Source organism: Zalophus californianus, chromosome 11 (assembly GCF_009762305.2).
Source record: "Zalophus californianus isolate mZalCal1 chromosome 11, mZalCal1.pri.v2, whole genome shotgun sequence".
NCBI classification, from domain to species: Eukaryota; Metazoa; Chordata; class Mammalia; order Carnivora; family Otariidae; genus Zalophus; species Zalophus californianus.
In genome coordinates, this window is record NC_045605.1 from 74,222,184 (window position 1) to 74,249,082 (window position 26,899).

At 48.0% G+C, this 26,899-nt stretch overlaps 1 protein-coding gene across 11 annotated transcripts in view; it reads left to right on the forward strand.

The window, feature by feature from the left end:
* NAV2 (neuron navigator 2) overlaps positions 1 to 26,899 on the forward strand; it is a 387,753-nt gene that overhangs the window by 312,579 nt on the left and 48,275 nt on the right. For 8 of the 11 annotated variants that reach the window (XR_003517395.1, XM_027579093.2, XM_027579094.2 and 5 more), the window contains 8 exons: positions 7,496 to 7,787; positions 8,518 to 9,220; positions 11,848 to 12,315; positions 12,954 to 13,019; positions 14,442 to 14,486; positions 16,942 to 17,102; positions 18,744 to 18,932; positions 25,261 to 25,313. Coding sequence is in view for 10 of the 11 variants with exons in the window: in XM_027579093.2 (XP_027434894.1) it covers positions 7,496 to 7,787; positions 8,518 to 9,220; positions 11,848 to 12,315; positions 12,954 to 13,019; positions 14,442 to 14,486; positions 16,942 to 17,102; positions 18,744 to 18,932; positions 25,261 to 25,313 (1,977 nt within the window). In the remaining variant the exon portion in view is untranslated. Of the gene's footprint in view, positions 1 to 7,495; positions 7,788 to 8,517; positions 9,221 to 11,847; positions 12,316 to 12,953; positions 13,020 to 14,441; positions 14,487 to 16,941; positions 17,103 to 18,743; positions 18,933 to 19,506; positions 19,595 to 23,890; positions 23,902 to 25,260; positions 25,314 to 26,899 lie in introns of all 11 variants that reach the window. The other 3 variants (XM_027579097.2, XM_027579098.2, XM_027579102.2) reach the window with 2 other exon arrangements.

Below are 26,899 nucleotides of genomic sequence, written 5' to 3' on the forward strand. Positions count from 1 at the left end.
TCTATATTTATTTTAAAGATTTTATTTATTTGAGAGAGAGAGTGTAAAAGCAGGGGGTTTGCGGCAGGGAGAGGGAGTAGCAGACTCCCCGCTGAGCAGAGAGTCCAACGTGGGGCTCGATCCCAGGACTCTGGGATCATGATCTGAGCCGAAGGCAGATGCTTAACTGACTGAGCCACCCAGGCACCCCTGATTCCGTGTCAAATTTTAAAAAATTGCATTATTTCACATGAAAATGAGATTCTGGTTTCTCTTAAAGATCAGAATATATTGCTTTCTTGAGCCTACATTCTCCACATGGCAACAGTCAACAGGTGTCCAAGTGTCTGCCCCCTTCAGACAGGGAGCCCTTGTTCCAGCATGCCCCAACTGCTCCTGCTTCAATATACCTGCCAGACCCCAGGGTGCTTGAGTTTTCAACCCCTACTTTAAAACACTGAGACTGTATGTCTCGGATACTGTGCTCCCTTCTGTTTGCTTCCAAAGTGGTTTCATGTGGGTGTTTTCACTGACCTTCATAGCGCTCCTTCGTGGGCAGAGGGGTTGGTTCTAGCAAACCCATTTTACTAGGAGAAAAGTGAGGTGCCATCCTCATAGCCAGTCCCCAAGTTGGGACTGACCTGTGCAAGGACTGGTCAGCTGTGGTGGCCCTGGCTTATGTGGCCTGGGATCTTTTTTATGATGGGTCCTTCCCACCGGTGGGGGCCAGTGCCTCCGGTGACACCACTCGAAGCTCTGATTGGGACACAGTCTCCCAGAGGAGCTTGGGGGAGGGCAGAACTGACACTTGCCCCCTTCCTTCACTCCCTTCCACACCAGCTTCCTTTCTCACTTGTTTCTCAGCGAGACAGGAGGTTCTTTGGAAATTTCTATGCTTTCAAAGGTATCTCTTTTTTTTTTTTTTTTTTTTTTTTGAAGACAGGGCTAAATAAAGAACGTGTCAGAGTGTGGGAGTACTTGTGTCCCACAGAAATGTGGACCTTGACTGCCTGAGGAAATATGTTGGGTGTTGCCTCTGGGATTGCCTGTGATTTCTTGAATTTGCACTTTCTCCAGAATTTCTAATTATTTTTAAGTGAGAGTTGAATTGTGATGGTAGTGGTGAAGAAAAAACACGACCCAGATGAAGGAGGTGCAAGATGTTGGGGGTGCTGATAATATTCTATATCTTGATCTGAGTGGTAGTTATGGAAGTAGGTTAATTTTATAAGACGTATTCAGGCTATATACTTAATATTGTGTGTGTAGTATATGAATGCTATACCCCATTTTAAAAGGGTAATTAAAAAAAAGGAACCATACCTAAGCCACACTGCTTGAGAGTGATCACTGTTTGATCAGTGATCAGACACAAGTTAGAAACACAGCCAGCCTGTGTCCCTGCTGCCTAACCCCTGCCAACTTTTTTCCTTTCCTCGTGGACACTAATTTTTTTTTTTTCTGAGAGTCTTTTAAATTTCAGGGTAACAATAACAAGCTCTTAGACTCTCCTTAGATACTGAGGTGGGGAACCAAGAGAGGAGAGAGACAGACAGACTGAGGGGGTTGCGGTTTGTGGAGAGAGAGGGAGAAAGAGGATGGGGGAGGGAGGGAGAGATGAATATCCGTAGGTTTCTCTTTTGTTTACTTTTGGAGGTAGGAAGAGTCTTGCTTTTAAGATGCAGGTTGAGCCAACAAAAGGGTTAGAAGAATCTCTTGTCTTTGTTTCCCTCCCACAAAGGTAGGATTGGCATCTGTTTTCCATATTGATACAGAGTAAGCATCGGGGATTTACAAATGATTTCCTCTCTGATAGACTCAGATTTGGCTGAGGCCAGTGCCGCCTCTTTGACCAGCTCTTTGCCTTCGTCTAGAAAATGTCACATCAGAAAAGGTTCAAGAATACTACACAAACGTGTCTTTTGATCAGTTTCAGAAGGTTAATTTCAAGGGATGGAAGGGGTTTAATATTCATTGGGTTGGTTTGTTTTGTTTTTGTTTTTTGGGGGGTGTCTTTTTTTGCTATAAAACTGCCTGAATTTGAAATATTTAAATAAAAACTAAGCCAGTAAGTCTTGGAATACGATCAATGCAGACTTGCACCAGTAGTTACTAAGATTCCCAGGGAGGTGGTTTCTCTGGCATCCCTTTGTTCCTGTCCGGGGAGTATCTCCAAATATTTGAATCGGCGTAAATTGCAGCCTTGTCCCCTCCTCCCCTCATCCCACTCCGAGGAAAGCCAAGGGCCATTACTCCTCTCAGAGCAGCACCAGGCAACGGGAAGATGTGCGCTGCCATCATTCCCCGGGGCTCGTTCAGGTTTCCGTTGCAGCCCGGCTTCCCGACCGAACGGGGAGCGCGCAGTGTCCCAGGCGAGGCGGGGAGAGGCGGGGAGCGGCAGGAAGCCGCAGCTCAGCAGTCTGCCGGGAAAGCAGGTTGAGGACAGGTTGCCTGGCCAGCTTTGCCTATTGGAAAAGCTGCTGAGGAACTGCTGAAAGGAAATCCACCCAAGGAACAGGGAAGTTGTGGTCTGGAAGCCCAAGGAGCAACCTTGTTAGCGGAGCAGATCACAGGGGAGCTGTCCTTGAGAGACGAGAGCCCCCTTTGTCTGTGAGTGACTGTTCTCCGCAAGGATGTGGAGGGGCACTGAGGGTGCCCTCGGCAGGACGCACATGCCCAGGTGTCCGGCACCGGGCCTCCCATCACTGCTCCCCAGCTGGGCAGAGAATCTCCTGGCTTGAGGTCTGACAGCCTTTGGACGGACTTCCTCCATGAGGACTGGTGAGTCCAGTTGGGCAGCCAAACCAGGTTGCCGGGTTAGGGAGAAGGGGTTGAGCTGCTGGTTCTGTGGCATCCTCGGATAAGCTAATCAGCCTCTTCAAGCCTCTGCCTCCTGGTCCGTAAAATCACAGCAATTAAGGAATGTGGTAGTGACATGGAAATACTTTATCTGAATGTGGTCTCGTGGTATTTCATTGGTACTCAGGAGTCTTCTTTTTTTTTTCTTTTTTCTTTCTTTCCTTCCTTCCTCTGGATTACCTGTCCGCCTGCCTCCCTCCCTCCATTCATGTCAGTAACCAGAGTTTGACTGTGTTCTTAATATATCTTGCAATTCATTTTATATTTTGCAGCATTTTATTTTTAGGACAGAGGACTTGTAACAAACACCTCTCTCTCCCCCACGTAATCATCTCATCTGTCCATTCATGTCCGTGGTCATTCAGTATTTCCTCTCAGTCTGTCGAAGGTTCCATTCCAGGTGCCAAGATACAGAGGAGCGTATATCAAAATTCCTTTCGTTTTCACTGCCTGTGAGGTTTTTAATATATGAGAGGAGGAAGATAATTCCACGTGAGTTTAACTTTTGCTACTCAAGGAAATAAAATTCTGAATTCTGTGGCAAGGATCCCTGTCCTTTGTGAGGCCTCGAGTGAGCCTGGAGCTCTCTGGCTGTTCTCTGGATGTTGGTCTGGATGCAGGGATAGGGTTTGGCTGGGGGCAGGCAGGGGTGGCCCTTTGGCCCACCTGCTAGGTGCTGCTGCTTGTGACTATAGGCAAGTTACTTTCCTTCTTCCCCCCTCTACTTTCCTGGTCTGTAGAATATGGATAATAGCACAAGCTCAGAGGATTAGATGAGCTAATAATGTATGCAGAAGTGCCAACCTAGCAAGAGAAGTGGCAGGTGATAATGCTGATGCTGACAATTAGCTCTGTGATGACTGCAGTTACAGCTTGAGCCAGTTCAGCGTCTTGATCAGCAGGGGATGTGGGCGTGAAGAAGGCAGTGTCTTGGCTTCTAGAGGCTTGTGGCCCAAGAGCTGGAAAGACGAGTACCTTGTTCACCCTCATGCAGGACAAAAATGGAATAAAGACAACCAAGTGCTTGAGGTTTTCAGAGGTGGGAGAGTTGGTGACAAAAGAGCCACTGTGTGAGTCCCTCCACATTTAGTGACAACTGTCTACCCTCTAAGACGCCTGTCTGTTGCATCTCCATTTTATGCACAGGTCATGACCTTAGAGGAGGTAACCCACTCCCTCCAAAGGAGGGAGCACCCAGTACCTGAACTCAAACTCCAAGCCCGTGTTCTCCCCAACACATCAGGCCACGTGGCCCACCTTGGTTCCACCCTGTCACTCTCAGATCAGCCTCCCTTCTGTGGTCCCTGAGCAGCCTGGGCCCTCAGTGGTGAACCCTCCAAAATTTCAGGCCTTCTCCCCACCTACGTTTGGTTGTTTCCCTACCTTCCCTCAGGAATGTTGAATGAGTAAGTGTACTTCCAGTTAGGGACAATAGGAAAATCTTGCCAGAATTAGGTGCCATTTGAAATGAGAACAACTGATGAGGGCATGGAGAGCCAAGAGAAGGATACAGCTCTTTGTACATCCCCAGGCAGCTGTCCTGCTACCCTTCACTTGTCAGCTCTGGGAACAGAGAGGCTAGGAATTTTTCATCTTTTTTTGTTTTAAAGATTTTATTTATTCATTTGATGGTGAGCGAGCACGAGCTGAGGGGGTAGGGGCAGAGGGAGAGGGAGTAGCAGACTGCCCACCGAACAGGAAGCCTGACACGGGATTCGATCCCAGGACTCCAGGATCACGACCCGAGTCAAAGGCAGACGCCCAACCGACTGAGCCTCCCAGGTGCCCCACTTTTTCATCTTTTGTTCCCTATTGGTGCTACCGAATGATCTGGCACATAAATCAGGAAGGTTTTGTTAAGGAATTGTGAACGTAAAACCAATAGAGTGTCCCAGGCCTGCTGTGCAGAGTAAAGCTGGGAAGGCTACCTCCCTGGGCCAGCCAGGTTGGGGCTGTGACGGTTGGGTGTTTGTTCATTCTAGAGGGGGGATCCGAGTCATAGTCCTGGGCCAAGACCATGTGCACTCTCTCTGCCACTGGGTAAATCAGAGTTGTAGGGGTCGCACCCTGGAGCTGCTCCAGCGCTGGAGTTGGGGAACAGGGGAGAACCTACTGGGTGGAGGAATTGTGTGAGGTGCTGCTAGGCATGCAGAAGTGTCTCATGTCCTTGGCCTTATTCTCCAGGAAGGCGGCAGTGTGGCATAGTGGTTAAAATCTGGGCTCTGCATCTAAGACTCCCTAGAATCCTTGGATCTCCATTTCCTCACTGTGTGGTCTTGCGCAATTTTCTACTCTGTACCTCAGTTTTCATATGTAAAATTGAAATACGAACTGTAACTTCCTCATGGATTCTTGGTGAGGATTAAATTAAATAATAAATGAAAAGCGCTTTGGCCCAGTGCCTAGCACATAGTAAGTGCTTAATAAATGTTAGTTGTCACTGCTACTACTCTTAGCATCACTACAGTTTGATTAGGGAAAGTAAGATATGGGAACATGCAAAGAATAACTAATATAGTAACCCAGAATGTAGTTAAGTGCTAAGTTTTCAGTATTTCCTGGAGTATGTTAGAATGTGTCAGAATGTACTTGAACATAAACTCCAGGAAGTTAATGACTTGTATTTGTTCTTATTCATTTACTACAATGGGGTCCCAGGCCCCATGAGTTTGCCTGGCATATGGTGGCACCCAGGTAGTACTTGCAGATTGAATGCTTCTAAAGGCAATTTCTTTCCTGCCTCAGGACCTTTGCATGTGCTCTTCCCCATGGCTGGAATGCTCTTCCCTAAACTCTTCTCAGTAAGTTTGTTCTCACTCTTCAGGGCACTTCTTCAAAGGGGACTTACCTGACCACCGTCCCTCATCCTCCCCCTCATCAACTAAATTACATCAGTGTATTTTTTTCTCTTACTCCTTGTCCTTTTTCTTATAAAACCTTCATAATTCATAATTACTCATTTGTATTTATTTTTCCAAACTCTGCCTCTGTCACTGGATTGTAAACTCCAGGAGGGATGGGACTTAATCAGACCCGCGGGTCCTCAGACCTTCCATGGCACCTGGCAAATGGCAGGCTTTGAGGAGTTCTGGTTGAAGGAATCTACTGGAAGTGTTTAGAGGAAGGAACATGGGCTGGAGTAGTTGGGACAGGGAGTGGGTAACGTTAGTCTCCGCTCATCTATAAAACTGAAGTGAAGGCAATACTATGTACTGTCGTGATGCTCCTTAACCAGAGAGTGGTCAGAATCAGAGATCGTTTTGTTAAAGTGCGCTGTAGCTTGAAAAGGATGTGTTCGTTGGTTCCCTCCTTTACTCATCAAGCCTTGATGGAGCTCCTGCTCTGTGTTCAGATGTGGGAACACCCCGTCTGTGTCCCTTGCCACAGCTGAACGGGGGGATGCCCGCAGTCAGGGAGTGAGTCTTTTGTCCCCCCTCCTATTCTGATGCCTAGTACCCAGAGGGAACTCAGTATGTGTTTGACGAATGACCGAACAAGTGAAGGCACCATCAGGTGGCTGCGATGGAGGACTGGAATTTAGGGAGGAGTGCAGGGTTGAGGGGTGAGAGAGAGGCGGTGGTGGTGACCAAGAGGTGACTTAACTGGGGCTGCTTGTCTGTATTCAGCTTTGCCCCATACAGCAGTGTATCCACAGAGGAAGGCATCGATACTAGCTAGTACTGGTCTTGGATGAAAGGCGTTAGGCCAGATTCTTGCTGGGTAATCATTCTGATTTCCTGCCCTGCTGGTGTTGCCCACTGTTGGTAGTTAAGTATAGCCAACACGGGCCTTGTCACTCAGTGTGGCCACCCTAAAGTGTTGCTAACTCCCACCCGCATTCACTGCACTGTTTCTCCCTACTGGCATCCCCTTGGACTGGCCCCAGCCCCCTAGGGAGGCCCCCAAAGCCTTCTGGTTAGCTTTGTGCCTTTTCACTGCGGTGAATCATTAACATCACGCTTCTGTCCCCTCCTGGGTTCCATGGCCAGCAGGTCAGGGCTCTTCCGAAGAAAGCTAGCTAATTATATCCCTTGTCTGAACCAAATCCCACAAGAGGAGCAAAGCAGTGGCATATAAATGGAGCCGGGCGGGAGCAGGCACCTCTGGCTTTTGAGGATTTGTTTTCTCCCGGCCCCTCTCTCTCTCCCTGATCCATGTGGAACTAGCAGCCGCCCTTGCCTGCTCCGTCTGCGTGTTAGGCTGTGGCGCTGTGCTGTATTCAAAGATCTCGCTGCTAGTGGAGTGATAGGAAGACAGCAGAACAAAAGGAAACAGGCCAGGAGGCTGCATGCTGGATGAAGAGAGGTCTCCGGAGTTAGAGGTGCTTGTTGCCAAGTGCCAGAGAGTTGGTGGCTGAATTCTCACCCCGTCTCGGTCTGCTCACGTTTCTCCTCCGTGGGGCTCTGTCCCCCTTTCCCTCCCAGCCCTTCCCACTCTCCTTCCTCACTTCCTTCTAGGACATAGTTATATTCTGTACTTTACTCCAACCAAAAAAAAAAAAAAAAAAAAAAAATCAGGCTTTCTAGCAAGATAACCAGCCTGTAAAGGCCCGGACACTTTCAAGTAGTCATCTGTCATTGTATTGGCATTCTCGCTCTGGGCTGAGCGGCTCCCGGCCTGGGATTCTGGAAGGCCTAATTCAGCGTCTCATCCACAGACCGACGCTGAGAAGCATTCACAGGTGGAGAGGGGTTCCCTGTGGTCGGGCGATGATGTCAAGAAGTCAGACGGAGGCTCAGACAGCGGCATAAAGATGGAGTCTGGGTCTAAGTGGAGACGGAATCCCTCAGACGTGTCTGACGAGTCTGACAAAAGCACGTCGGGCAAGAAGAATCCGGTCATCTCCCAGACGGGCTCGTGGCGGCGAGGCATGACCGCGCAGGTGGGCATCACCATGCCGAGGACGAAGGCGGCTGCCCCAGCAGGCCCACTCAAGACCCCAGGAACTGGTGAGTAAGAGGCTGTGCTGCCTTGCATCTGCATTTGTCCGTCTGAAATCCAAAACCTGCAGTCACTCGAGCAAGAGCTTCAGTCCCCATCAGTACTCAGGTATTTCTTCTTTGAGTTTAGACTCTGCTAATAACTAGCTTTCGGAAAGGTTCACATCCCTACCTTTTCAAAAGTGGAAATAGGTAAGTGTGCAAGCCTCAAACTCCGAAGATGGTTCAGCTACCGAGGTGTGTGGAATGGGTTTAACCAGGCGCTAGGGAAGAACCAACACGCCCACGTGCAAGCTGCTCAAGAGCATGCGTTTACAAGCTGCCTTTATGTCAAGTTTGTGTTGCCCATGATTTAGGGATGTGTGTAAACAAGGGTAGTGTTTTTGCAGAAAGGCAGAGGTGCCCCCTGAAAATGTTAAGGAGAGCCTTTTAATGGACAGAGAGGGAAGAAAGAAAGGTCAGTAGAAGGCAGGATCTCTTGCCCAGACATATCAGTGATTGGCTGGCTTCGCTTTGTTCTGGGTAAATTTAGGCTGCTTTGCAAATGAGTAGAATCATTGACATCTCCTGGAAGGCTCATGGTGACAGTAGTAGGCTCGATAATCTTTACAAAAAGCCTCCTCCTTTCCCCAAGGAAAAAGTGAACCAGTTCTTTGGAGGAGGGGAGGATTGTAAGCAGGTGGGGCTGTATGTGCTGGCTTCTTGGTGTGCACGCTAACCTTGCTGCTTTCTCCCTTAGGAAAAACAGATGATGCAAAGGTGTCTGAGAAGGGAAGACTGTCTCCCAAAGCCTCCCAGGTGAAGCGCTCCCCATCAGACGCAGGCCGCAGCAGCGGTGATGAGTCCAAAAAGCCCCTCTCCGGCAGTTCCAGGACCCCCACTGCCAATGCCAATAGTTTTGGATTCAAGAAGCAGAGCGGCTCGGCCGCTGGGCTGGCCATGATCACAGCCAGTGGGGCTACCATCACCAGCAGGTCAGCCACACTGGGCAAGATCCCCAAGTCATCGGCACTCGTCGGTCGGTCCGCTGGCCGGAAGACGAGCATGGACGGGGCTCAGAACCAGGACGATGGGTACCTGGCTCTCAGCTCCCGCTCCAACTTGCAGTACCGGAGTTTGCCAAGGCCCAGTAAGTCCACCAGCCGCAACGGGGCCGGGAACAGGTCTAGCACCAGCAGCATCGATTCCAACATCAGCAGTAAGTCCGCGGGCCTGCCGGTGCCCAAGCTGAGGGAGCCTTCCAAAACGGCCCTGGGCAGCTCTCTGCCCGGTCTGGTCAACCAGACAGATAAGGAGAAAGGCATCTCATCCGACAATGAGAGTGTGGCTTCCTGTAACTCGGTGAAGGTGAACCCGGCGGCCCAGCCTGTGTCCGGTGCGGCTCAGGCGACGCTCCAGCCAGGCACCAAGTACCCGGACGTGGCCTCTCCCACGCTCCGCAGGTAAGCGGGTCGATGGCGCTGAGCAGAGCTGGAGTACATGGAATGGCATCCCGAGTGAATAATTTTTTTTAGTTCCTCAGTGAAAACAGCTCCTGCGTTTCTCCACTTCTGTTTAGTCAGAGCCTGCCAGCGATTTTGTAGTCTGCTGATTATTTCCCCACGCAGGGAGGAAGAACCTAAGTGTCTGAATCAGTCATCCTGGGTCCGAATCCTGAGTCCACCTTAATTAGCCACCATGTATCCTTTCTTAACAATTCTGTTTCGGTTTCCTCATCTGTAAAATGGGAACACCTACCTGAGATTTCATGTGAAGATTAACCTACATAGCCATATCTGGCCCATAGTAGGTGCTCAGTCAAAGCTAGCTACCGTCCAAGATGAGATCTTAATAATCCCCCTAGACCCCGCGTGGGTATATAAGGGGAAGGCAGAAGATCTTCCCTCCTCCCCTTGTCTTATTAATTCTGTGGCTGAGATTCTTCATCATTCTGCCAGACCGTGAGCTCAGCCAGATCCTTCTTCTCTCAACCAGCCCAGTATTCCCCCTGCCACATACTTTTTTATACTGCATGCTTAATTCCAAATTTGTTTCTGAAATTTTAGCTTTCTTAAAAAAAAAAAAAACCTTTTAAAGCAGGAGCGTTTCTGAACAAGAGAAATTGATTTCTTTCTTATTCCCTTAAAAAGGCATTGTCCTGCATTTCCACACTGAATGGAAATTTTTATGTGAAAACAGTGTTATTTTTTAAACAGTTCCTTTCTAAATGTATAAGCTTTTGCTTGCTCATGTTATCTCATTATCATATCTGCTGGACCATCCTCAAACTGCACACTCTAGGACAGAGCTTATCTTACCTTCCCAGGAAATGGCTTATCCTAGGAAAGAGTATAAGTACTGGATAGAAAATTAAGTAGTGAAAAATAAAGATTATGTGCCCATGTACATATTTGGGGGTGAATAGGAATGTTTGAAAAGACTTCAGAAGAAGCATGTCACGTGAAATGTGTAATGAAGCAGTTCCCTGTTCTTTGTCTAGACTTGATTATTAGAATTTCAGTAATGATTATTTTTTCAGGGGAAGGTCCTATTGGGCTGCTCTTTGTTGTTTTAACAGGTTGCCTTATAAATGAAAATTTTCTCTGCTTCTTGCCTCAAGTATTATGTGTAATAGTCACTCGGTATTAGAGATTTCCTTTAGTAACTACAAAGGTATTTTACTGGACCCTTGGGCTACTGTAATAGAATACTTGAAAATGCATGCAAATTCTTAGGCTTGCATTGAACATCTTTCAGCCAATTCCTGTTAATTACATTTTTCCTAAATCATTAAGAGGTGTTCTCAATTTCCTCTTTGTGCATTAGTACAGAGAAGAGAAATCTTAGATCAAGTGATAGCTCTCTTCAAATGATTTGAAGGACTAGCAGACAAAAGATCGGGCTTTTTCTGTGTAGTTATATGGAGGAGAATTAGGGGCAATGAGAAAAAGTGAAGAAGATAGATTGGATTTTGGTTTTCTAGTGATTGGAAGGGCTTCACAGTGGAATGAGTTACCCTTAGAAGTAGTGAGGTTCCTGTTACTGGAAGTATGTAAGCACGCCAAAGCCAAGATTCTACCAGAAGATATCTCATTCTCTGGTTGTCATCAGGCAAAAAAGAGTTTTCTAATCTGTCACCAGATACTGTAGTGAGGATTGATTATGTGTATGTATGTTTGTTCTTACAATTATTGGGATTTTTAAGGATTCCCAGAAGAGAACAAAGATCAGACTCATGCCATGGAGTAGCTGGGTGCAAGGCAACCTGCCTCTCATGATATGTAGTAGTTTTGTCACTACAGAGATGCACATTCCACGAGGGTTTCGTGGATGGAATTACTTGCATTCTTAGAGCGTGTACCAGTCCTTGGACTTTAAGACAGTTCTGCCATTCTTCATAGAGAGTCCTGTTGCCAAAGGAAGAGAGACACACATGCCATTCTCTGTGTTTCAGATGGCACATTTTTGGTCATCAGCAGGTGGGATGACATGGAATGACATTTCTGTCCCCAAGACCCAGTGTGTCTGATCTTACATCTCATGACTCCAGCAAGATTTCTCTGTAGATCCTTAGGTAGGACTAGCCTCCCATCTTTCATGTGGGCATTCACTTGAGGAGAAATCTGTGAAGATACTTCTCCCAGGCCCCATCCAGATCTAGACTCATGTTCTTGATTGTTCATGTCATCCTTAGAGACCAAAGCAACCAAAACCTTTGGAATTGAACAGTTATAAACTGAGTACCTGCATTGTGTCCGGGGTCTCGGATACAAAGACGGCTAAGACAGCTCTTTATCCTCTAGATGTTTCCCGGGCCAGGGCAGTTTTCTAGTTACCCGATTTATGGAAATAAAGGGAAGCAAGATCTGGGACCACCATGGCTAGGCTTATAGAAAATTATTTCGCGTTGCCCTTGGGGTCTCGGCTACAGCCTAGAACTTGAAGCTGGAGCCTTGTGATACACTGGTATCCGGGCCCACTGCGTGGTGGCCTTTGCCAGTGGAGCACCATTAGCCATTTCATACTTTTAACAGCTCGGCGCCCCTCGTCGCTGGCTGTCCAACCTGCACAACCCTTTGTCTCTTCACAGACTCTTTGGTGGGAAGCCTACCAAGCAAGTGCCCATTGCCACAGCAGAAACCATGAAAAACTCAGTGGTGATCTCCAATCCTCATGCCACCCCGACCCAGCAAGGTAACTTAGAGTCCCCCTCAGGCAGCGGCGTCCTGAGCAGTGGGAGCAGCAGTCCTCTCTACAGTAAGAATCTGGATATCAACCAGTCTCCTCTAGCCTCCAGCCCCAGCTCAGCCCACTCGGGCCCTTCCAACAGCCTCACCTGGGGCACCAACCCCAGCAGCTCGTCCGCGGTCAGCAAGGACGGCCTGGGCTTCCAGTCCGTCAGCAGCCTCCACACCAGCTGCGAGTCCATTGACATCTCCCTCAGCAGCGGCGGGGGGCTGAGTCACAATTCCTCCACGGGCCTCATCACCTCCTCTAAAGATGACTCCCTGACTCCCTTCGTCAGAACCAACAGTGTGAAGACCACGCTGTCAGAAAGGTTGGTGCCGTGCGCTCGCATCTCTCTGAGAGACACCCTTCCACAAGTCAGAGGGTTTATGTTAGGAATCCCAGATGTCAGTTCTCCTTTGCCTGGGAGATGGCGCTCTTTCCAACCACTGCTGTCTTTCCGTGGGGAAGCCAGGTCGGGATGGAATTCAGCTCGGCTCTCCTTCCTGTTACCTTTTCCATCGTGGTTATTCTCAGTGCTTAGAGCTGCGGGCAGTCTCTGGGGGGCAGGTTTAATGTTCCCATTTGAAATGGCATTCCTCCTTGGAGGTCCTTCCATTTTATCTTGTTCGCTCATCAGCTGCTTGTTTCCCCTCCTCTTGTCCTTGTGCAGGCAGAGTGGGTGGCAGGAAGCGTTTTAGGCAGCGGGGTGGACTTGGTGGGCATCATGGCAGACATCCCCCTACCGAAGGGCTGCCAGCCAGAGGGATGGAGAAACTCAAAGCCGCCTCAGAGCCCTGGATTTCACGGCGGCGTGCGGTGTGTCGTGTTTATCCACGTAGGCGAGAACGCGGGGATCTGCCCTGGGACTGAGAGAAATGTTCTGATCACTGTGTGTGTAACGACCCCCCCCCCCTTCCTTCCCATCTAATGTTCCTTCTCTTATTTTCTACCTGCCTGGACTTCTAGCCCTCTCTCTTCCCCTGCTGCTAGCCCTAAGTTCTGCAGAAGTACTCTGCCCAGGAAACAGGACAGGTAATGACATTGTAGGCTGGGGACCCCACCGAGCCTCCGGGTTCCTCTGCCCATCTGTGTCAAGCCAGACGTCTTGTGTGAGGCTGTTGGCCTGAGGCTTCCGCTTGTGTTCGTGGCTCTGATGTACCCTGTGACCCCAGACATGCCAATGAGGGTCTGCTCCACTGTCCACACCAGCCCTGGAAGTGGTAGAGTCGGGCCGGCCCCTCCCTCCCCAGCTTGGGAAGGAAGCACAGCCGCTTGAACTGGGGCGGCAGACGCCCTCACTTGCATCTCTGCCTTCCTGTGGCATGTTCCTGCTTCCCAGCTCCCCAGCTTCCCACCCTTTCTCCCGTCTCTCTCCCCTCTCCCTCCCAGCCCAGAAATGATCTACCACCCACTGTGCGGCGCAGCCCTCACCTTTGTCTCCCCCACCCCTACTCCCCACGCAGCTGGTTCTCTTCCCTTCCAAAGTCCTTTCCTGCAGTTTGGCTGTTGCGTCTTGCAGGCTGTTGTGTTCTGTGTGCCTGTTTCCTGTAATGATAATGAAAAAGAGGATGTAGAGGGTTGAGGCTCTACAGACTGAGAGGCTTGCTTGCCCCTGGCTGCCCTGTGGGTGGGCCTCAGAGGTGGACACTGACCTCCAGTTTGTGGGGGAGCCACAGCTTGGCCAAACATAATAACCAGATGTTGTTTCAGCTAGAAAAAAAAAATTAATGAAAATCCTCTTCACCCCGTCAACAGCAAAAACTTTGTTTTTGTCAGACTCACAGACCAAGCCTTTAAACCCTTATTCTTTGGAAATCCAAATGCCTTGACTTTATCAGCCAGCAAGTTGTAACATGCCCCGACTCGGGCCCAGGGCTCAGCTCCGAGCTACAGCAAACTAAGAAGGACCTGGAATTCACGTTGTTACAGATGAATTCCAAATATGCAGACTGCTGGCCTCTTGACACCCTCCAGCAAGTCCCTTCTCTCACGGGAAGTCCTCGTCAATGGCATTTGGGGGTGGGCCAGAGGTAGGGGTGCAGGGAACCTGGCACCTCTCTCTCCGAGAAGCAGTGGTGCTAGTACAAGGCTGGGTGGACTGGGCAGCAGAAGGTGTGGGCTCTGCTTTGACCTGGGGCAGCCCCTGAGTTTTGCTTGGCACCTGTGGCAAAGGAGGAAGAGTTGGGGCCCAGTGGATGGCTCAGGCCTCCTGGTGCCTCGGGAGTAAGGTGGAGTAAGGTATGCTCTGGTGTCAGCCAGGCCCAGGATCAGGTTTCTCTTGTTTTCCGTGGATGTGGATGTGTTGCATGCGCAGCTGGATATAAGGGAGCACTCCCTGGTGCCGTGAGTCTCTTGCTGCAGATCTCCGGCCCCTCCCTAGCCTTTCCCTCCTTCCCTTGCCTGCTTTCCCTGTGCTTCTCTGAAGTTCTCATTTTTGTTTTAACTTTCCTACAGTGACCCGCACCTTGATAGGAACACTTTGCCTAAAAAAGGACTCAGGTATCTGCGTTTCCTCCTTCCGTCCGTGCCATCTGGTGTGGCTTTGGGGCTTGGCTGCGTGACTCTCATGGCTGGTGGGGGTTCGGGCTGGGCTGGGCTGGGGTCCCCGCTTTGGCCACCACAGCAGGACCCTCTGAAACGGGGGCTTCCCCCGGCCCCCTCTCATTCTCATCACTCCATCTGTTGGCTTTTTTGCTTGGGCAGGGGCTGTGCTTTTTCAGGCTTACTGTGGCGCAAACCATCTCATGAAGAACATCCCTGGGCAAGCCCAGAGAGCAGTGACTGCTACTCGTGGGACCGGCGGGTTCAGTCGACGAGCTCTTCACCCTGACCATTCTGCTCACGGCTGTCTTCCCAAGAGAAAGGACGTGACTCATAGCACATTGGTTAGCCAGGACACGGACAAAGGAGAGAAATATCTCCCCCCAAATTGGAAAATATTTAACTTTTCGGGCCACAGAAAATTACTAAAGGCAGATGCTTTGCCCTTCCTAAATATTTTCGTCGAAAATCGTGTCAGTTTTCGGTCCCTGACAAGACACGGGTGTGATTGGCTTTGGTGTAAAGAAAAGACTACCAGGAAGGAATGTCCTTCCATTCATCGTAAGTCATGGCTCATTTTTGGTGCAAGTCCTGGTTAAGCAAGATGCTGTAAGTCACCGTTGCTCGCGCCATCTCCTTCACTTTGCCAACCAGAGGGACTCCAGTTCTAACGCCTGCCCCATGGTCCTACTGTATGATGGTTGCGGCTGTCATTTCTCCTGCTCTTTAAACACCTCGTTCTTCGTAGCATTTGCTTCACCCTGCACTAAGCATTAAGTGCTTTTGCAAAAAAAAAAAAAAAAAAAGGAACTTGGAATGAAATGTTTCATTGCTGTCATGTATGTCTGTAGCTAATAACCTGCAGCTCTTAAGGCTGAGAGCATTTTGAGCAGTAATGGGAGGTAGGTATCAATGCTGCCTTTCAGTAGGAACTTGAGGAAAGCCAATTCTGAGAATCTAAGAATAAAAGTATTGAAAATCCTCCATCAGACGTCCTGCGGGAGGAAGTTCAGCACTGCGGCCATGGAGCGGGGGAGGTGGCAAGGCCTTTTGTGCTTAAGTTTTCTTTGTGCCTGTGAGGGCTTCTTGTCAGCACCCAAGCTAATACTTAGATCATGGCCACTCTCAAGATGAGTTTGACATGGATGCCCCGCTGTTGCCTCTAAATAGTAACTTTTTAGGAAGCTAGCCCCTCTAAATAGGAACATTTTTAAGTTATAGATACATATTTTTTTCAGTAGTGCTAGTCTATCAAAATGATGTAGCTCTGGCTTTTTAAAATTATTTTTTTAAATTTCAGAATAGAGATATGTGCTAGGCTCTCTTCGTGCAATTGATGTGACCTAGAAAATTGTCTGTCCATCACCAATAGCAGAAACATTAAGGGAGAAACCTTTTTTTGCCCCCTCTCACTCTGTCTCTCCCTTCTAGCTCCCTCCCTCCCTACACATTCATGTGCAATGCCAAGACACCAGCAACTCCTTTTCTTGAGTCAAAAGAATCCCTCTGGTTCCATAATCAGTAGTTGCCCCACGGTAATCTGTGTATAAGTCCAAAGGTACTCTGGCCGCTGGGCACTTCAGAAATTTGAGATGCTGCCTGCAGGCATGATGAGAAGAGCATGGATTTTGGAATCAGACACAAAATGGATTGAAATCTCAGCATGTGATTTGAGGCAGCCCCCCCCCCCCCCCCCCCCCATTGAATGTAAAACGGGAAAAATAGCATCTGCATTGCAGGGTGGGTGGGAGGTGTTGGCGAGATGTTTCTGAAGGCACCCAGCACATTGGAGACATTGAATACACCATTACCAGATAACGTGACCTAATAAATGAGGAGGTGGACCCCATGACTTCTGTGGCACCCAGTGATTTGGGGTTCCTGTTACGGAGACGTACTGATGCTACACTGCAGCGAACCTAAGCATCGGTGTCCTCACGCCTTCCAGCATGTCTGGTTTCTGAAACACTGGGACTTGCGGCCACTTAACGTGCTCTCGAGAATGCAGATGCCACGAGCTATCTAATTAAAACTTCCTCGAAGCTCTGACAGCAGCTCCTTTTGTTGCTTCAGTCCTGTCAAGGTGGGGGCTTTGAAATGACACTATCATGAATCAACATGTTACAGATACGCCCAGGGACGGCTCCTTTGAGCATTTACCGATCTTGCTCCCTTTATGTATTCCCTTCACACTGAAAAGAATTGCAGTTTTCCCCAAAGGCAGCCAAGTAGCAAAAAAGGTTTGGAGAAACTTCATAAGTTTCAGGATGTGTAGTGATGTGATTTTTTTTTTTTTTTAATAATAATCTTTGGATCTGCATTTTCTTTTTTGTCTATTTATCATCAGCTCCCCGGAGTTCATTTTCATAAGCGTCGTTCATAGTTAATCCCAGCGTAATTTCTGTCTATCCAGGTATACTCCCACCTCCCAGCTTCGCACCCAAGAAGACGCAAAAGAATGGTTACGGTCCCACTCTGCAGGAGGCCTGCAGGACCCCGCTGCCAATTCCCCTTTTTCCTCTGGCTCCAGTGTAACGTCTCCCTCCGGAACAAGATTCAACTTTTCCCAGCTTGGTGAGTAGCCACTGATCATTAGCTGTGGGGATCAGCTCCGTGGGGCAGAAGTTAATCTTGTATTTTGAAGGAGGCGTGTGGTCATTGCCATGCGGTCATATCACTCTCCATATTGATCAGCCCTCAGCAATATAGTATGATTATAGGCAGTTGAGAGCAAAAGAACGACAAAGAGAAAAGGTTTTGTTACTCTAATCAGTAATTTATTCATGTGGTAGATGTAGGTAGGCTCATAGCAAAGAGCAAACCATTCCATTTTTGAGAAGAATGTATTGTTTCTAAGACCTCTGAAGACATAGGTTTATATCTGAAGAAGTGGCAGCATATCCCGAGTTTGGTCCTCTGCATTGCTCTACTAAGGTGGAAAATAAAGATCCGGTTTTGAGTGAACAAGTATTCTTGGAGATGCCTACTACTGACATAATGCTTTGACTGGCACAGTGGGGAAAGGAAAAGAATTTGTAAGACAGCCCCTGCTGACTTGTTAATGGATTCTTTTTCAGAGAGACAAACACACCCACACAGACTCATAAACAGGGTAGAAGGGAACAATCCAAAGCTTTATATGAAACCAGGTAAAAACCAACTATGATCAGGTAGCAAGTATTATATATAGTTAGAAAAAGGGAAGATCCGTCCTGGCTAGAATTAACCAGAAAGGATGGGAGCTTGAGCCTTCAAAGGCTGATGGAGGGTGGGGGAAAGTCTTGCCCACTCTCATCTTGCTCTTTAGAAAGGCAGCCTTTTCTGAATATTGTGAATAATACACACGGAGTCTTTAAGGACAGGTGTGTGGCTTGTAATCAAGTAAGGCTTAACTTTTCCTTTTTAATTAAGTAGATACTTTGGAAATACTGTATATTATTGGAGTGGACAGGGTTTTTTTTTGTTTTGTTTTGTTTTTTAAGATTTTATTTATTTATTTGACAGAGAGACAGCCAAAGAGGGAACACAAGCAGGGGGAGAGGGAGAGGGAGAAGCAGGCTTCCTGCTGAGCCGGGAGACCGATGTGGGGCTCGATCCCAGGACCCTGGAATCATGACCTGCGCCGAAGGCAAACGCTTAACGACTGAGCCACCCAGGCGCCCCGAAATGGACAGGGTTTTAATGAAAAAGCCTGTTTGGGCCAAGGTGGTTGTGCCCCTTTGCCCTGAAGCTCTTTAGGTGCCATTACGAGCATGCCCCACTGGAGGCAGTGAGACCTGTGTTCATATTGTTCTTTCCCAGCCATAACTCTTTGAGGCAAGAGTTTCTTGTCATGCACAAATGCTTCCCATCTGATCAAAAGCCCAGTTGGACTATTTTGGGCTTTGGCTTTAAAGGGAGTTGTTCCAGATGAGCCCAGGACTGAGTAATTAGCTCATGCCTGGAAGGTGACACTGGCTTGTCGGAACGTGCCAAGTTGGAAAGCTGAGGCCCAGAGCCTTGCTTTGGAAATGACCCACCTTTCCTCCCTTATTTTTAGCTCTCAGTGTGTTATTCAAATGCTGGTGTGACAACCTTCTAGAAAACAGACAAGGGAGGGAAGTTGGCAGGGACAACAGATATGGCCGATACTAATCAGTCCCATTGTCGTCCCCATCCAGGATTTGGACAGAGACGTGAATTTCCAACCTTTCAGTTCCCTTTCTCTTTTTCCAGCGAGTCCCACCACTGTTACCCAGATGAGCTTGTCCAACCCAACCATGCTGAGGACCCACAGCCTCTCCAATGCCGATGGGCAGTATGACCCATACACCGATAGCCGATTCCGGAATAGCTCCATGTCCCTGGATGAGAAGAGCCGAACCATGAGCCGCTCGGGCTCCTTCCGGGATGGATTTGAAGAAGGTAAGCAAGGAGGGTTACCGTCTCAATAGCCTTGCTATTGCGATTTACCAAGTGAGAGGTGGTAACAGTGGTTCATGGCCCTCCATACCGAGTTCATGATGCAAGAGCCCACCTGTAAGTGTTTCCACCTCCATCACTCACTCTGGGGGTTGGGGCTGGGGAACGCTGAATAGCAGGGTCTGGCTCTTCATTCACCTTGTAGGGGGAAGAGGCTGCTGAAGAAACATGAGTGAACTTGGAGCTGACCGAGTTCCACTCGAGGCTTCTCCCTCTTGGGCTTGGGCCACAGCTTCTTGGCATGTGCCTCCATCTTGAGGTTCAGCTGCTGGCTCACCATCTTGGCAGACTGAGTTTCTGGAAAGTTAGTTCATTTCTCTGTGCTAACCTACCCGTGTAGCTCTGGGGGCCTGTGGGCAGCCGGCCTCTCCACTCCAGAATTTTCTATTTCTCAAGCACCAGTTTTTTTAAGTTTATTCAGTTATGCCCTTTTCCTTCAGGTATGCCCTTTTCCTTCTTTGCTCACTAATTGTGAATGTTTGGGGTTGGATTTTTCTGTTTTGCTCATTTTAATCAGAACGTTGGGAGAAAGTAGCTGTGGGCATCGTTGCCAGTCCTGTTCCTAATTCGGCTCATGTCTCTTTCCCTTTGTTCCTTCACTCAGGGTGGGAGCTAGGGAAGCAAGCGGTGAAAACGCTGTGGAGGGACAGCCCCACCCCCGAAGCTTCTTCCCGAAGTTGGGAATGCTAGGACACTGGAGTCAGTACTCACTGACTAGTGGTTAAGCATATGGAGTAACACTACCAGGGTTTGAATTCCAGTTTCCTGCGTCTTCGGTATCTGATCTTAGACGAGTTACTTCACCTCCCTGTGCCTCTGGTTTCTTTACTGACAAAATGAGAATGGTAATAGTACCCAGCTCATGGAATTATGAGAATTCAGCCATAGATATAAATGTTCACCCGGTAATGTCATTACATGTCCTAGCCTGTAGACTCCGCGTCAGCAGTGATGTCCTGGCAGCTGGGGCTCCCCAGCCAGGGGATGGGGACTCTCAGAGCAACTGGAGCCCGGGCTACGGCCATAGCCCTAGTTGTGCCTTTTTGCCAGTGACAGACAAAAATGGGGGAGAATGTGGGAGGGAGTCCTGGGTGCTTCCCTCTGCTCCCAGCGCCTGTGAGAGTGGGGAAATAGAAGCCCAGCTGCCTCCTCGGAGGAGAGAACAAATTTGTCTTGTTTTGTTTTATTTTTTTTTAAGATTTTATTTATTTATTTGAGAGAGAGCGAGAGAGAAAGTGAGCACAAGCAGGGGAAACGGCAGGCCAAGAAGGGAGAAGCAGGATCCCTGCTGAGCAAGGAGCCCGATGCCGGGCTCAGATGTGGGGCTCGATTCCCGGACTCGAGGATCACAGCCTGAGCCGAAGGCAGGCGCTTAACTGACTGAGCCACCCAGGTGCCCCCAAACTTGTCTTGTTTAAGAAATCCCTACACAAGCTGAGAGGGAAAGAAACAGAATAAAGGTTTCTGCTCTTGCCCAGTGTACTTGCTTATAAAAAGGGTAAAGGGTTTAGTTACAGGGCACTTGCCCCCTGGTCCATCTTCCTAGCGACATCACTCCCTTCACCCTGCTTTATGTGTCACTTTCACCCAGTGAGCTACCGTGAGCTACAGTCTGCAAATCCATATATGGAACCTGCTGGGACAGAGGATTAAGGACAGGTGGAGCCAGAGTTGCCAAGAGTGTTCTGCTGGATTTAAGAGCTAGAAATGCGTGTTGTAACCACCCCGGGCAGTCATAGTGGTGGATACGTTGACCCGAAGGTGAAGGAGTAGGCAGTTGGTCTTGAACTTTTTTCTATCCCGTGAGCTAGCCAAGCATGGCCACAGAGCGTTCCCCAGCCCGCCTGGTGACGACGCACATATGGAGTGCGTCCTGGGCCATATTCATCTTCTCTGTCGTGTGTACCTGAGTGAACCATGTTCAGGACTGAAACTTGTCCAAACAAGCACACTTCGCCTCATAAAGATCCGGGACCATTGCAGTATCATCATCAGAGAGCTTTTATTTATTCCATCTGGAATCAAGCTGTCAGGCAGCACCACCGTGGAATATCTGGGATGTCAAAGTGACATTGATTAAAAATGCTTGCCCACAAGCAGTGTCTAGACTTTTATAAACCCTAATGATTCATGGTGACGTGGAACTAAAGGGCAGAGGTAAAAATCAAATTTGGGGGGTAGAGGGTAGGGACTGCTGTCGATATACTGTGAACACATAACATTTTCATCTTTTGGGAAGGTTGCGTCAAATTGCTTTTATTCCTTCCAGGACTTATTACATTACAAAAGCGAAATAGAGCTCGTGCAGTTAGGTGTTTTTAATTCCACTGGGTGAAGGCTTCCCCCTGCCTTTTGAATTTCTAAATCCCAGGGTTATGGAAATGGGGAAAATTTCACATCTCATGTCTGGACGAAACAGAACCTCCTTACAGGAGTCAGTTAGGTATGTCATATGCCAGAAAGCAGGATAGAAATTTAAGAAGAATTAGCACAAGTGCTTGGGTGAGGTTTTTGTGGGATTTAATTAGCACTTTCCATTTTGAAGGAAGTGGGAGTCATAAATATGTAGATTAGGTACAGGCATGGCCCAGATGCAACCTTTCAAAGTTATTTCAGGTAAATTAATTTCCATCAGATACATTATGCAATCTTAGAGTCAACTTTAATAGCATACATTTAGGGAGATGCTTGAGGCATTTTGAAAATGGATGTCTTTGCCCAGGGACTTTACCAATCATCCCTAATTGCTAGTGCAATCTTAAGCAGTTCATATGGAATCCATAGGAACAGAGCGGCTTATTAATAAATAAATCTGCAACTCACTTGGGTTTCTAGCCCCTGAGTTATACTTGTGATTGAAATCCTGGCATGTCTACTGCTAGAAAAGAGACTTGGGGAAAGGGACCTGACCCTGCTCAGCCTATTTCCTGTTCACTACAAGGTAGAAAATAATTGTGCCTGCGTCAGAGGATTGAAGTGAAGATTAGGTGAGATAAATCCCCGGAAAGCATCTAATGCAAAATGACTTTGAAAGAGGTTTATGGTAAGTATTCAGTCAATGGTAGCCATTGTTACAACTGTCATGTTTTGTTTTCTCCTTCTCCCCAAGGGCCCTTACATCCCTGTTTTGTTTATGGCAAAACTGAGACCGAAGAAGTGCCTTGGGGACTTCGTGCAGCCAGGACTCGGTCCTAAACTCTCGACTGTCAGCCCTCTGTCTTCTTGTTCAGTCCTCCCTTGACATTTGGTTCTGCCTTGTTGGTCACAGCTGGGCTTACTTACCTCTGTGAGGCGGACTCAGATCCTTCATCGGTGTGTTCTCTGTTTTCAGTTCTGCTTCCTTTGCTGGTTCAGAGGGAGGTTCTTTACTGCTAGTACCTCTGATAGTACCAGCAGTGGAGAAGACCTAGGATACAGTGCCCAGAGGCACATTCTCTGCTCCTAACCAGCTGTGTGTGCCTGGCCGCTTCACTTAGCCTCTCTGATCTTAATTTACTCTCTTGTGTATTAGTGGTACAAACTCCTGCCCTGTCTGGGAATATCACCTATAAGTTATCTGAAGTGATGAGGATCACTTCTAACAGTAGTATACATGAGAAAGTGCTTTGATTGGTATGAAGCTGAAGATACATGTGAGATGCCAAGTGTGGCATCAGAGGCCTTTGATTGCCTTATTGGCTAGAAGATGCCCAGTTGTTTCATTCTGTCTAGAGCATGTATGTATAATCGCCTGTACCTTAGGGGTGAAAACATGTTTTTCTCAAACATGCAATTTTTTGCTCATTTGGTTCCAGCTTTGTGTCTGTGTAGATTGGATGAGGGGCTGGGGAAACCATTTTAAAACATACCAAAAGGCTTCACCAAACACCACCACCACCAAAATAAAACAACCCCAGAAACCCCTAAATCAGGTCTCTCAAGGGCAAAACAGTCTCCATACTTCCGGTCAGCAGATCCTGTTCCTGAACGTTGTGTGACCTTAAGCAGACCATTTAACCTCTCTGGATTTCAGATTCCTCAGGTGCAGAGATGGCCTAGACAAGTCTCTGTGGTTCCTCATAGCTTCACAATTTTGGAGGTGTAGGTACAGGGCGGAAAAAGCATGGTGTGGTTTTGCCGTTCTGGCTTTGTAAGTCTTGTGTGCCTTTTGCTGTCCAGAAGCAAACCCGGGTTCTGAATTGGTCCAGCTCACTTGGAGCAAGGCCCACTGCAATGGTTCAGGCAAGCCTCATTCAGTTTGGAGTTGACCCTGGAAATCAGGGAATCTTTCTTTGGACCACAGCCTTGCTATTGCTATTTACCAAGTGAGAGGAGTTAATTACAGAGAAAAAGAGTTACCTCCACTGAGGCCTGCCAGATGAGCTCTTCGCCTGCGTCCCCGGGTCTGCACCAGGATATTGCTGAGGGCAATGTCCGTAAGTTTGTGCGTATGAGCTGGGGAGGTAGAAGAGACAAACTTCCATTTTCCAGCAGCCTAGTTCCATGTGGCAGCCCTGTGCTGGCTGAGCAGGTGATGTGATGGAAAGGCGTAGCTGGAGGGTGGCTGCATGTTAGCCACATCTCTTCCCCCAGTTGGCTTCCAGCATAATCTGCCCCTACTGCCCGTGTCATGGGGCTAAAGTAACCTACCCCTTTAGAACATTAGGCCACTCGGTTGGGGCATGAGAGGCGTCTGCTATTGTGTCTACATATTAACACGGAAAGCCATTATTGGCCATTAACGCCGTAAACTGATTTCTTACGGGGCGTGGGCCAGAGAGGTCATGGATGGCAGAAGAATGGAGGAAAAGAAAAGATCTAGAACCCTGGCATTGCTAAGGAAGGTGGATGTGACTGATGGTGTAGCGATAGCCTCAGAAGAGCAGGCACCTTCCAGGAGAGAAGAGGGCCAGACAGGCAAGTCAAGAACTGGGTGGGTTCAGAGAGGGAGGAAGTGCATCCAGTGCAGGCGGTAAGGGAACCGAGGAAAGGCTCCATGGAGAGGCGTTGTTTGACTGTTCCCAGTGATTTGGACAGGCAGAAACGAGAAGCATCCTAAACAAAGGGAACTGTACAGGCAGAGACTCTGAGGAGGCCAGGTGCTAGGCAGGGCACACAAGAGAGAGCAGCGCGGGAGTCAGAATGGGCTAGGAGTCAGAATGGGCTAGGAGCACATAAAGGAAGAGCAGGTCAGGAGGTTTACGGGAAGACAGTGTGAAGGCACCTGGGTGGTGGGCTGAGCTGTTCGTCAGATATCTTGTGGGCAGGTAGCTTCTGCCCAAAGCTGATTCAAGTTGAGTTCACTTCTTGGGTGGTAAGTGTAAGCCATTTAGTGCACGTGGAAAGTTATTCCCAAGCCTCCCACTCTCAAGACCACAGGGGAGGTAGAGTGTTCGGCTTGTGGTCAGGAAAGCTGTGCCCACTTAAGCGTCTCTGATGTCTCCACAGGCATATTTTTGTCTTTCAGAAAGTTATCAAGAGATTAGTAAGAAAATGTCATTAAAGAATCTGGTTTCCAGAAAGAGAAGTCAGAATACTTAGTCCTAGGAAAGACCACGATTTAAAATTACAGAAAAATAATAAAATATCTCCACTGGCCGGGGGCCGGAAGGGGTGCAAAGAGGGTCTGAAGAGGGTTCTAAGTTAAAAGAACCAGTCAGAAACAGAAAAGAAGACACCACTTGCTTGTCATTTTGTGCACATGGTAGAAATCAAAAGAAGAACCTCTGTTTCAGTAGATGATGTTTTCTAGACAAGCGTTCTGTGATCTAGAATAAGTTGACTGTGGCCAACAGCCAGTCTCCTTGTTCATAGTAATGGGCTCATCTTTGTGCAGCACGCATGACAGATGCTAGCAGGGTATAAAACATATACGCAATCCAATCACAGCTCTAGAGGAATGCAGGAGAATAGAAGAAAGGAGTAAAATGTGCTGGGATGGAACATGTCACAGGCTGCCTGTGGGTAACAGAATTATGAGTCATGCGGGCCGTGGCAGTGAATATGTTTTCTTAACACTTCTCTGTCCTTGAAAATCTTTATTTAGTAATCATGTAGTATTTCCATAGGGGAAAAAAGTACGTAGAGGTTGTAGGGGAAGAAAAGGGACTCCCGTAGCAAATTATTCCTTATTTGACTCTGACCTGTCACCAGACCAGGATGAGGTGGGTCAGGGTGGGATTAAGTCACCGGGTCGTACCCCATGGTGCTGAGTTTCTCCTTCTCTCTCTCTCCCTTTTTGTCTCCATGGTAGCCAGCTGTGCGATTCACCTTTTTCTTCTTTTTTTAATAGTTCACGGATCCTTGCTCTCCTTGGTTTCCAGCACGTCATCAATTTATTCTACAGTGAGTATGAGTCAGTGCTCTGTAGCTATGACCATGAGAACTGGGGCTCCCTCATCAAGTGTGTCAGGAATAAAATAGAAAATAAACTTGCTTCTCCTAGAGAAAGTATGTCCATTGTAAGGGGCTCGATTAATTAGGGAACAAGATTTGAAAATTCACAAAGAGCTATTGACTATAATGTGTCAACCAGTAAATCAGGAACTGACTCCTTTGTTAAAGTGGCATTGTGCTTTGGGTGGTAACCAGGCAGAATGTGTGAGAAGCCTTGGCCACCTGCTGGTAGCCTTCCAAAAGAAAGGCCTTGAACAACTTCTGTCTGCCTCAGTTTCTTTATCTGTCAAGTAGAAAGAATAACGGCCCCTACCTTGTGGAGTTGTAGTGAGGATTCAGTGTTAGGAAGATGACCTTTCACTACAAGATAAATGCCTTGAGGACAAGGACTTTTTCTGTTTTTATTCCTAGCACCTACAACAAAGCCTAGCACATAGTAGATGTTCAAAAAATAGGCTTGAACGAAATAAGGAAATGCATGTGAAGCACTGAATATAGGGCACACACAGCACAGAGCAGATATTGGCTGTCATTCGTGTTGGCTATCATCAATGAGTCGTCTACGGAACAAAAGCCACATACATCAAATATGGTTCTGGATTTATTCAGGGGTGCTTGCCTTTTTATAGCTATATGCATAACTGTTGATCTTCAAAACTTTACTTTGGGAATTCCTGTTGGAAGAAAATCATTTTATTAATAGAGAATTGGAAGTTCTTTAGCCCTTAATTCCATGGAGGACAGATGTTTTAGTAATTAACTTTTTGGTAATGCCAGGTTCCTGGGATATATATATGTAGCAGGACAAACTCTGTGGCCCCTTAGAAGCTAAAGGCCATCCCGGAATCAAGTGAAAGAGACCAGGGCCTGACTGTTCTTTCTTAGGCCTATAGCGAGCAAACAGACTTCAGTGACTGCTGACATGGTCTGACTTGAAGGACCTTGAAATGATCTCTTCTGCTCCTACCCACCTTGCCCCTCCCCCTCCAGAACACCTTGTTCCTCAGCCAGTCATCTTGTCTGAAATGTCATCACAGAACCCTCACTTTTTCATTTCTTAGAGATTATTGAAGCCTTTGTCTACTGAGAAAGCATAGAGATGACCTTCTGTCAACTAGTCCATACATTAAGTCCTTTCTTCCAGAGGGAAATCTGTGACATGGATGCCAAGATGGTACTTTCAAACCCAGATTGACTTCTTGAACAGGATTTACTGGCCTGCAGTCTGTGCTGGGCTCTGGGCTAAGCCCCAAGGGTGAGATGTAGGTGGAGAGAGGAGCCTGCTTCTGAAGGAGGAAGCCAGAGGCGCTCAAGGACACCTAGGGTTATGAGACTCTACCTTCACAGGGTTGGTGCAGAGCATCTAGGGCAGACATCGCTGTGCCCAAGCCCCTTGTTTTCCCGGTGGAGTTCCCAGAGTTTCCTGTCAACACAGAGAGGGTTTCTTCTTGGAAGAGTGAAAAACAGGGGCTGGCCTGCATCAGCCAGCCTCGGAGGGAAAGAGCTTGAGCTTCTTCCGCTGTGAGAATTCAAAT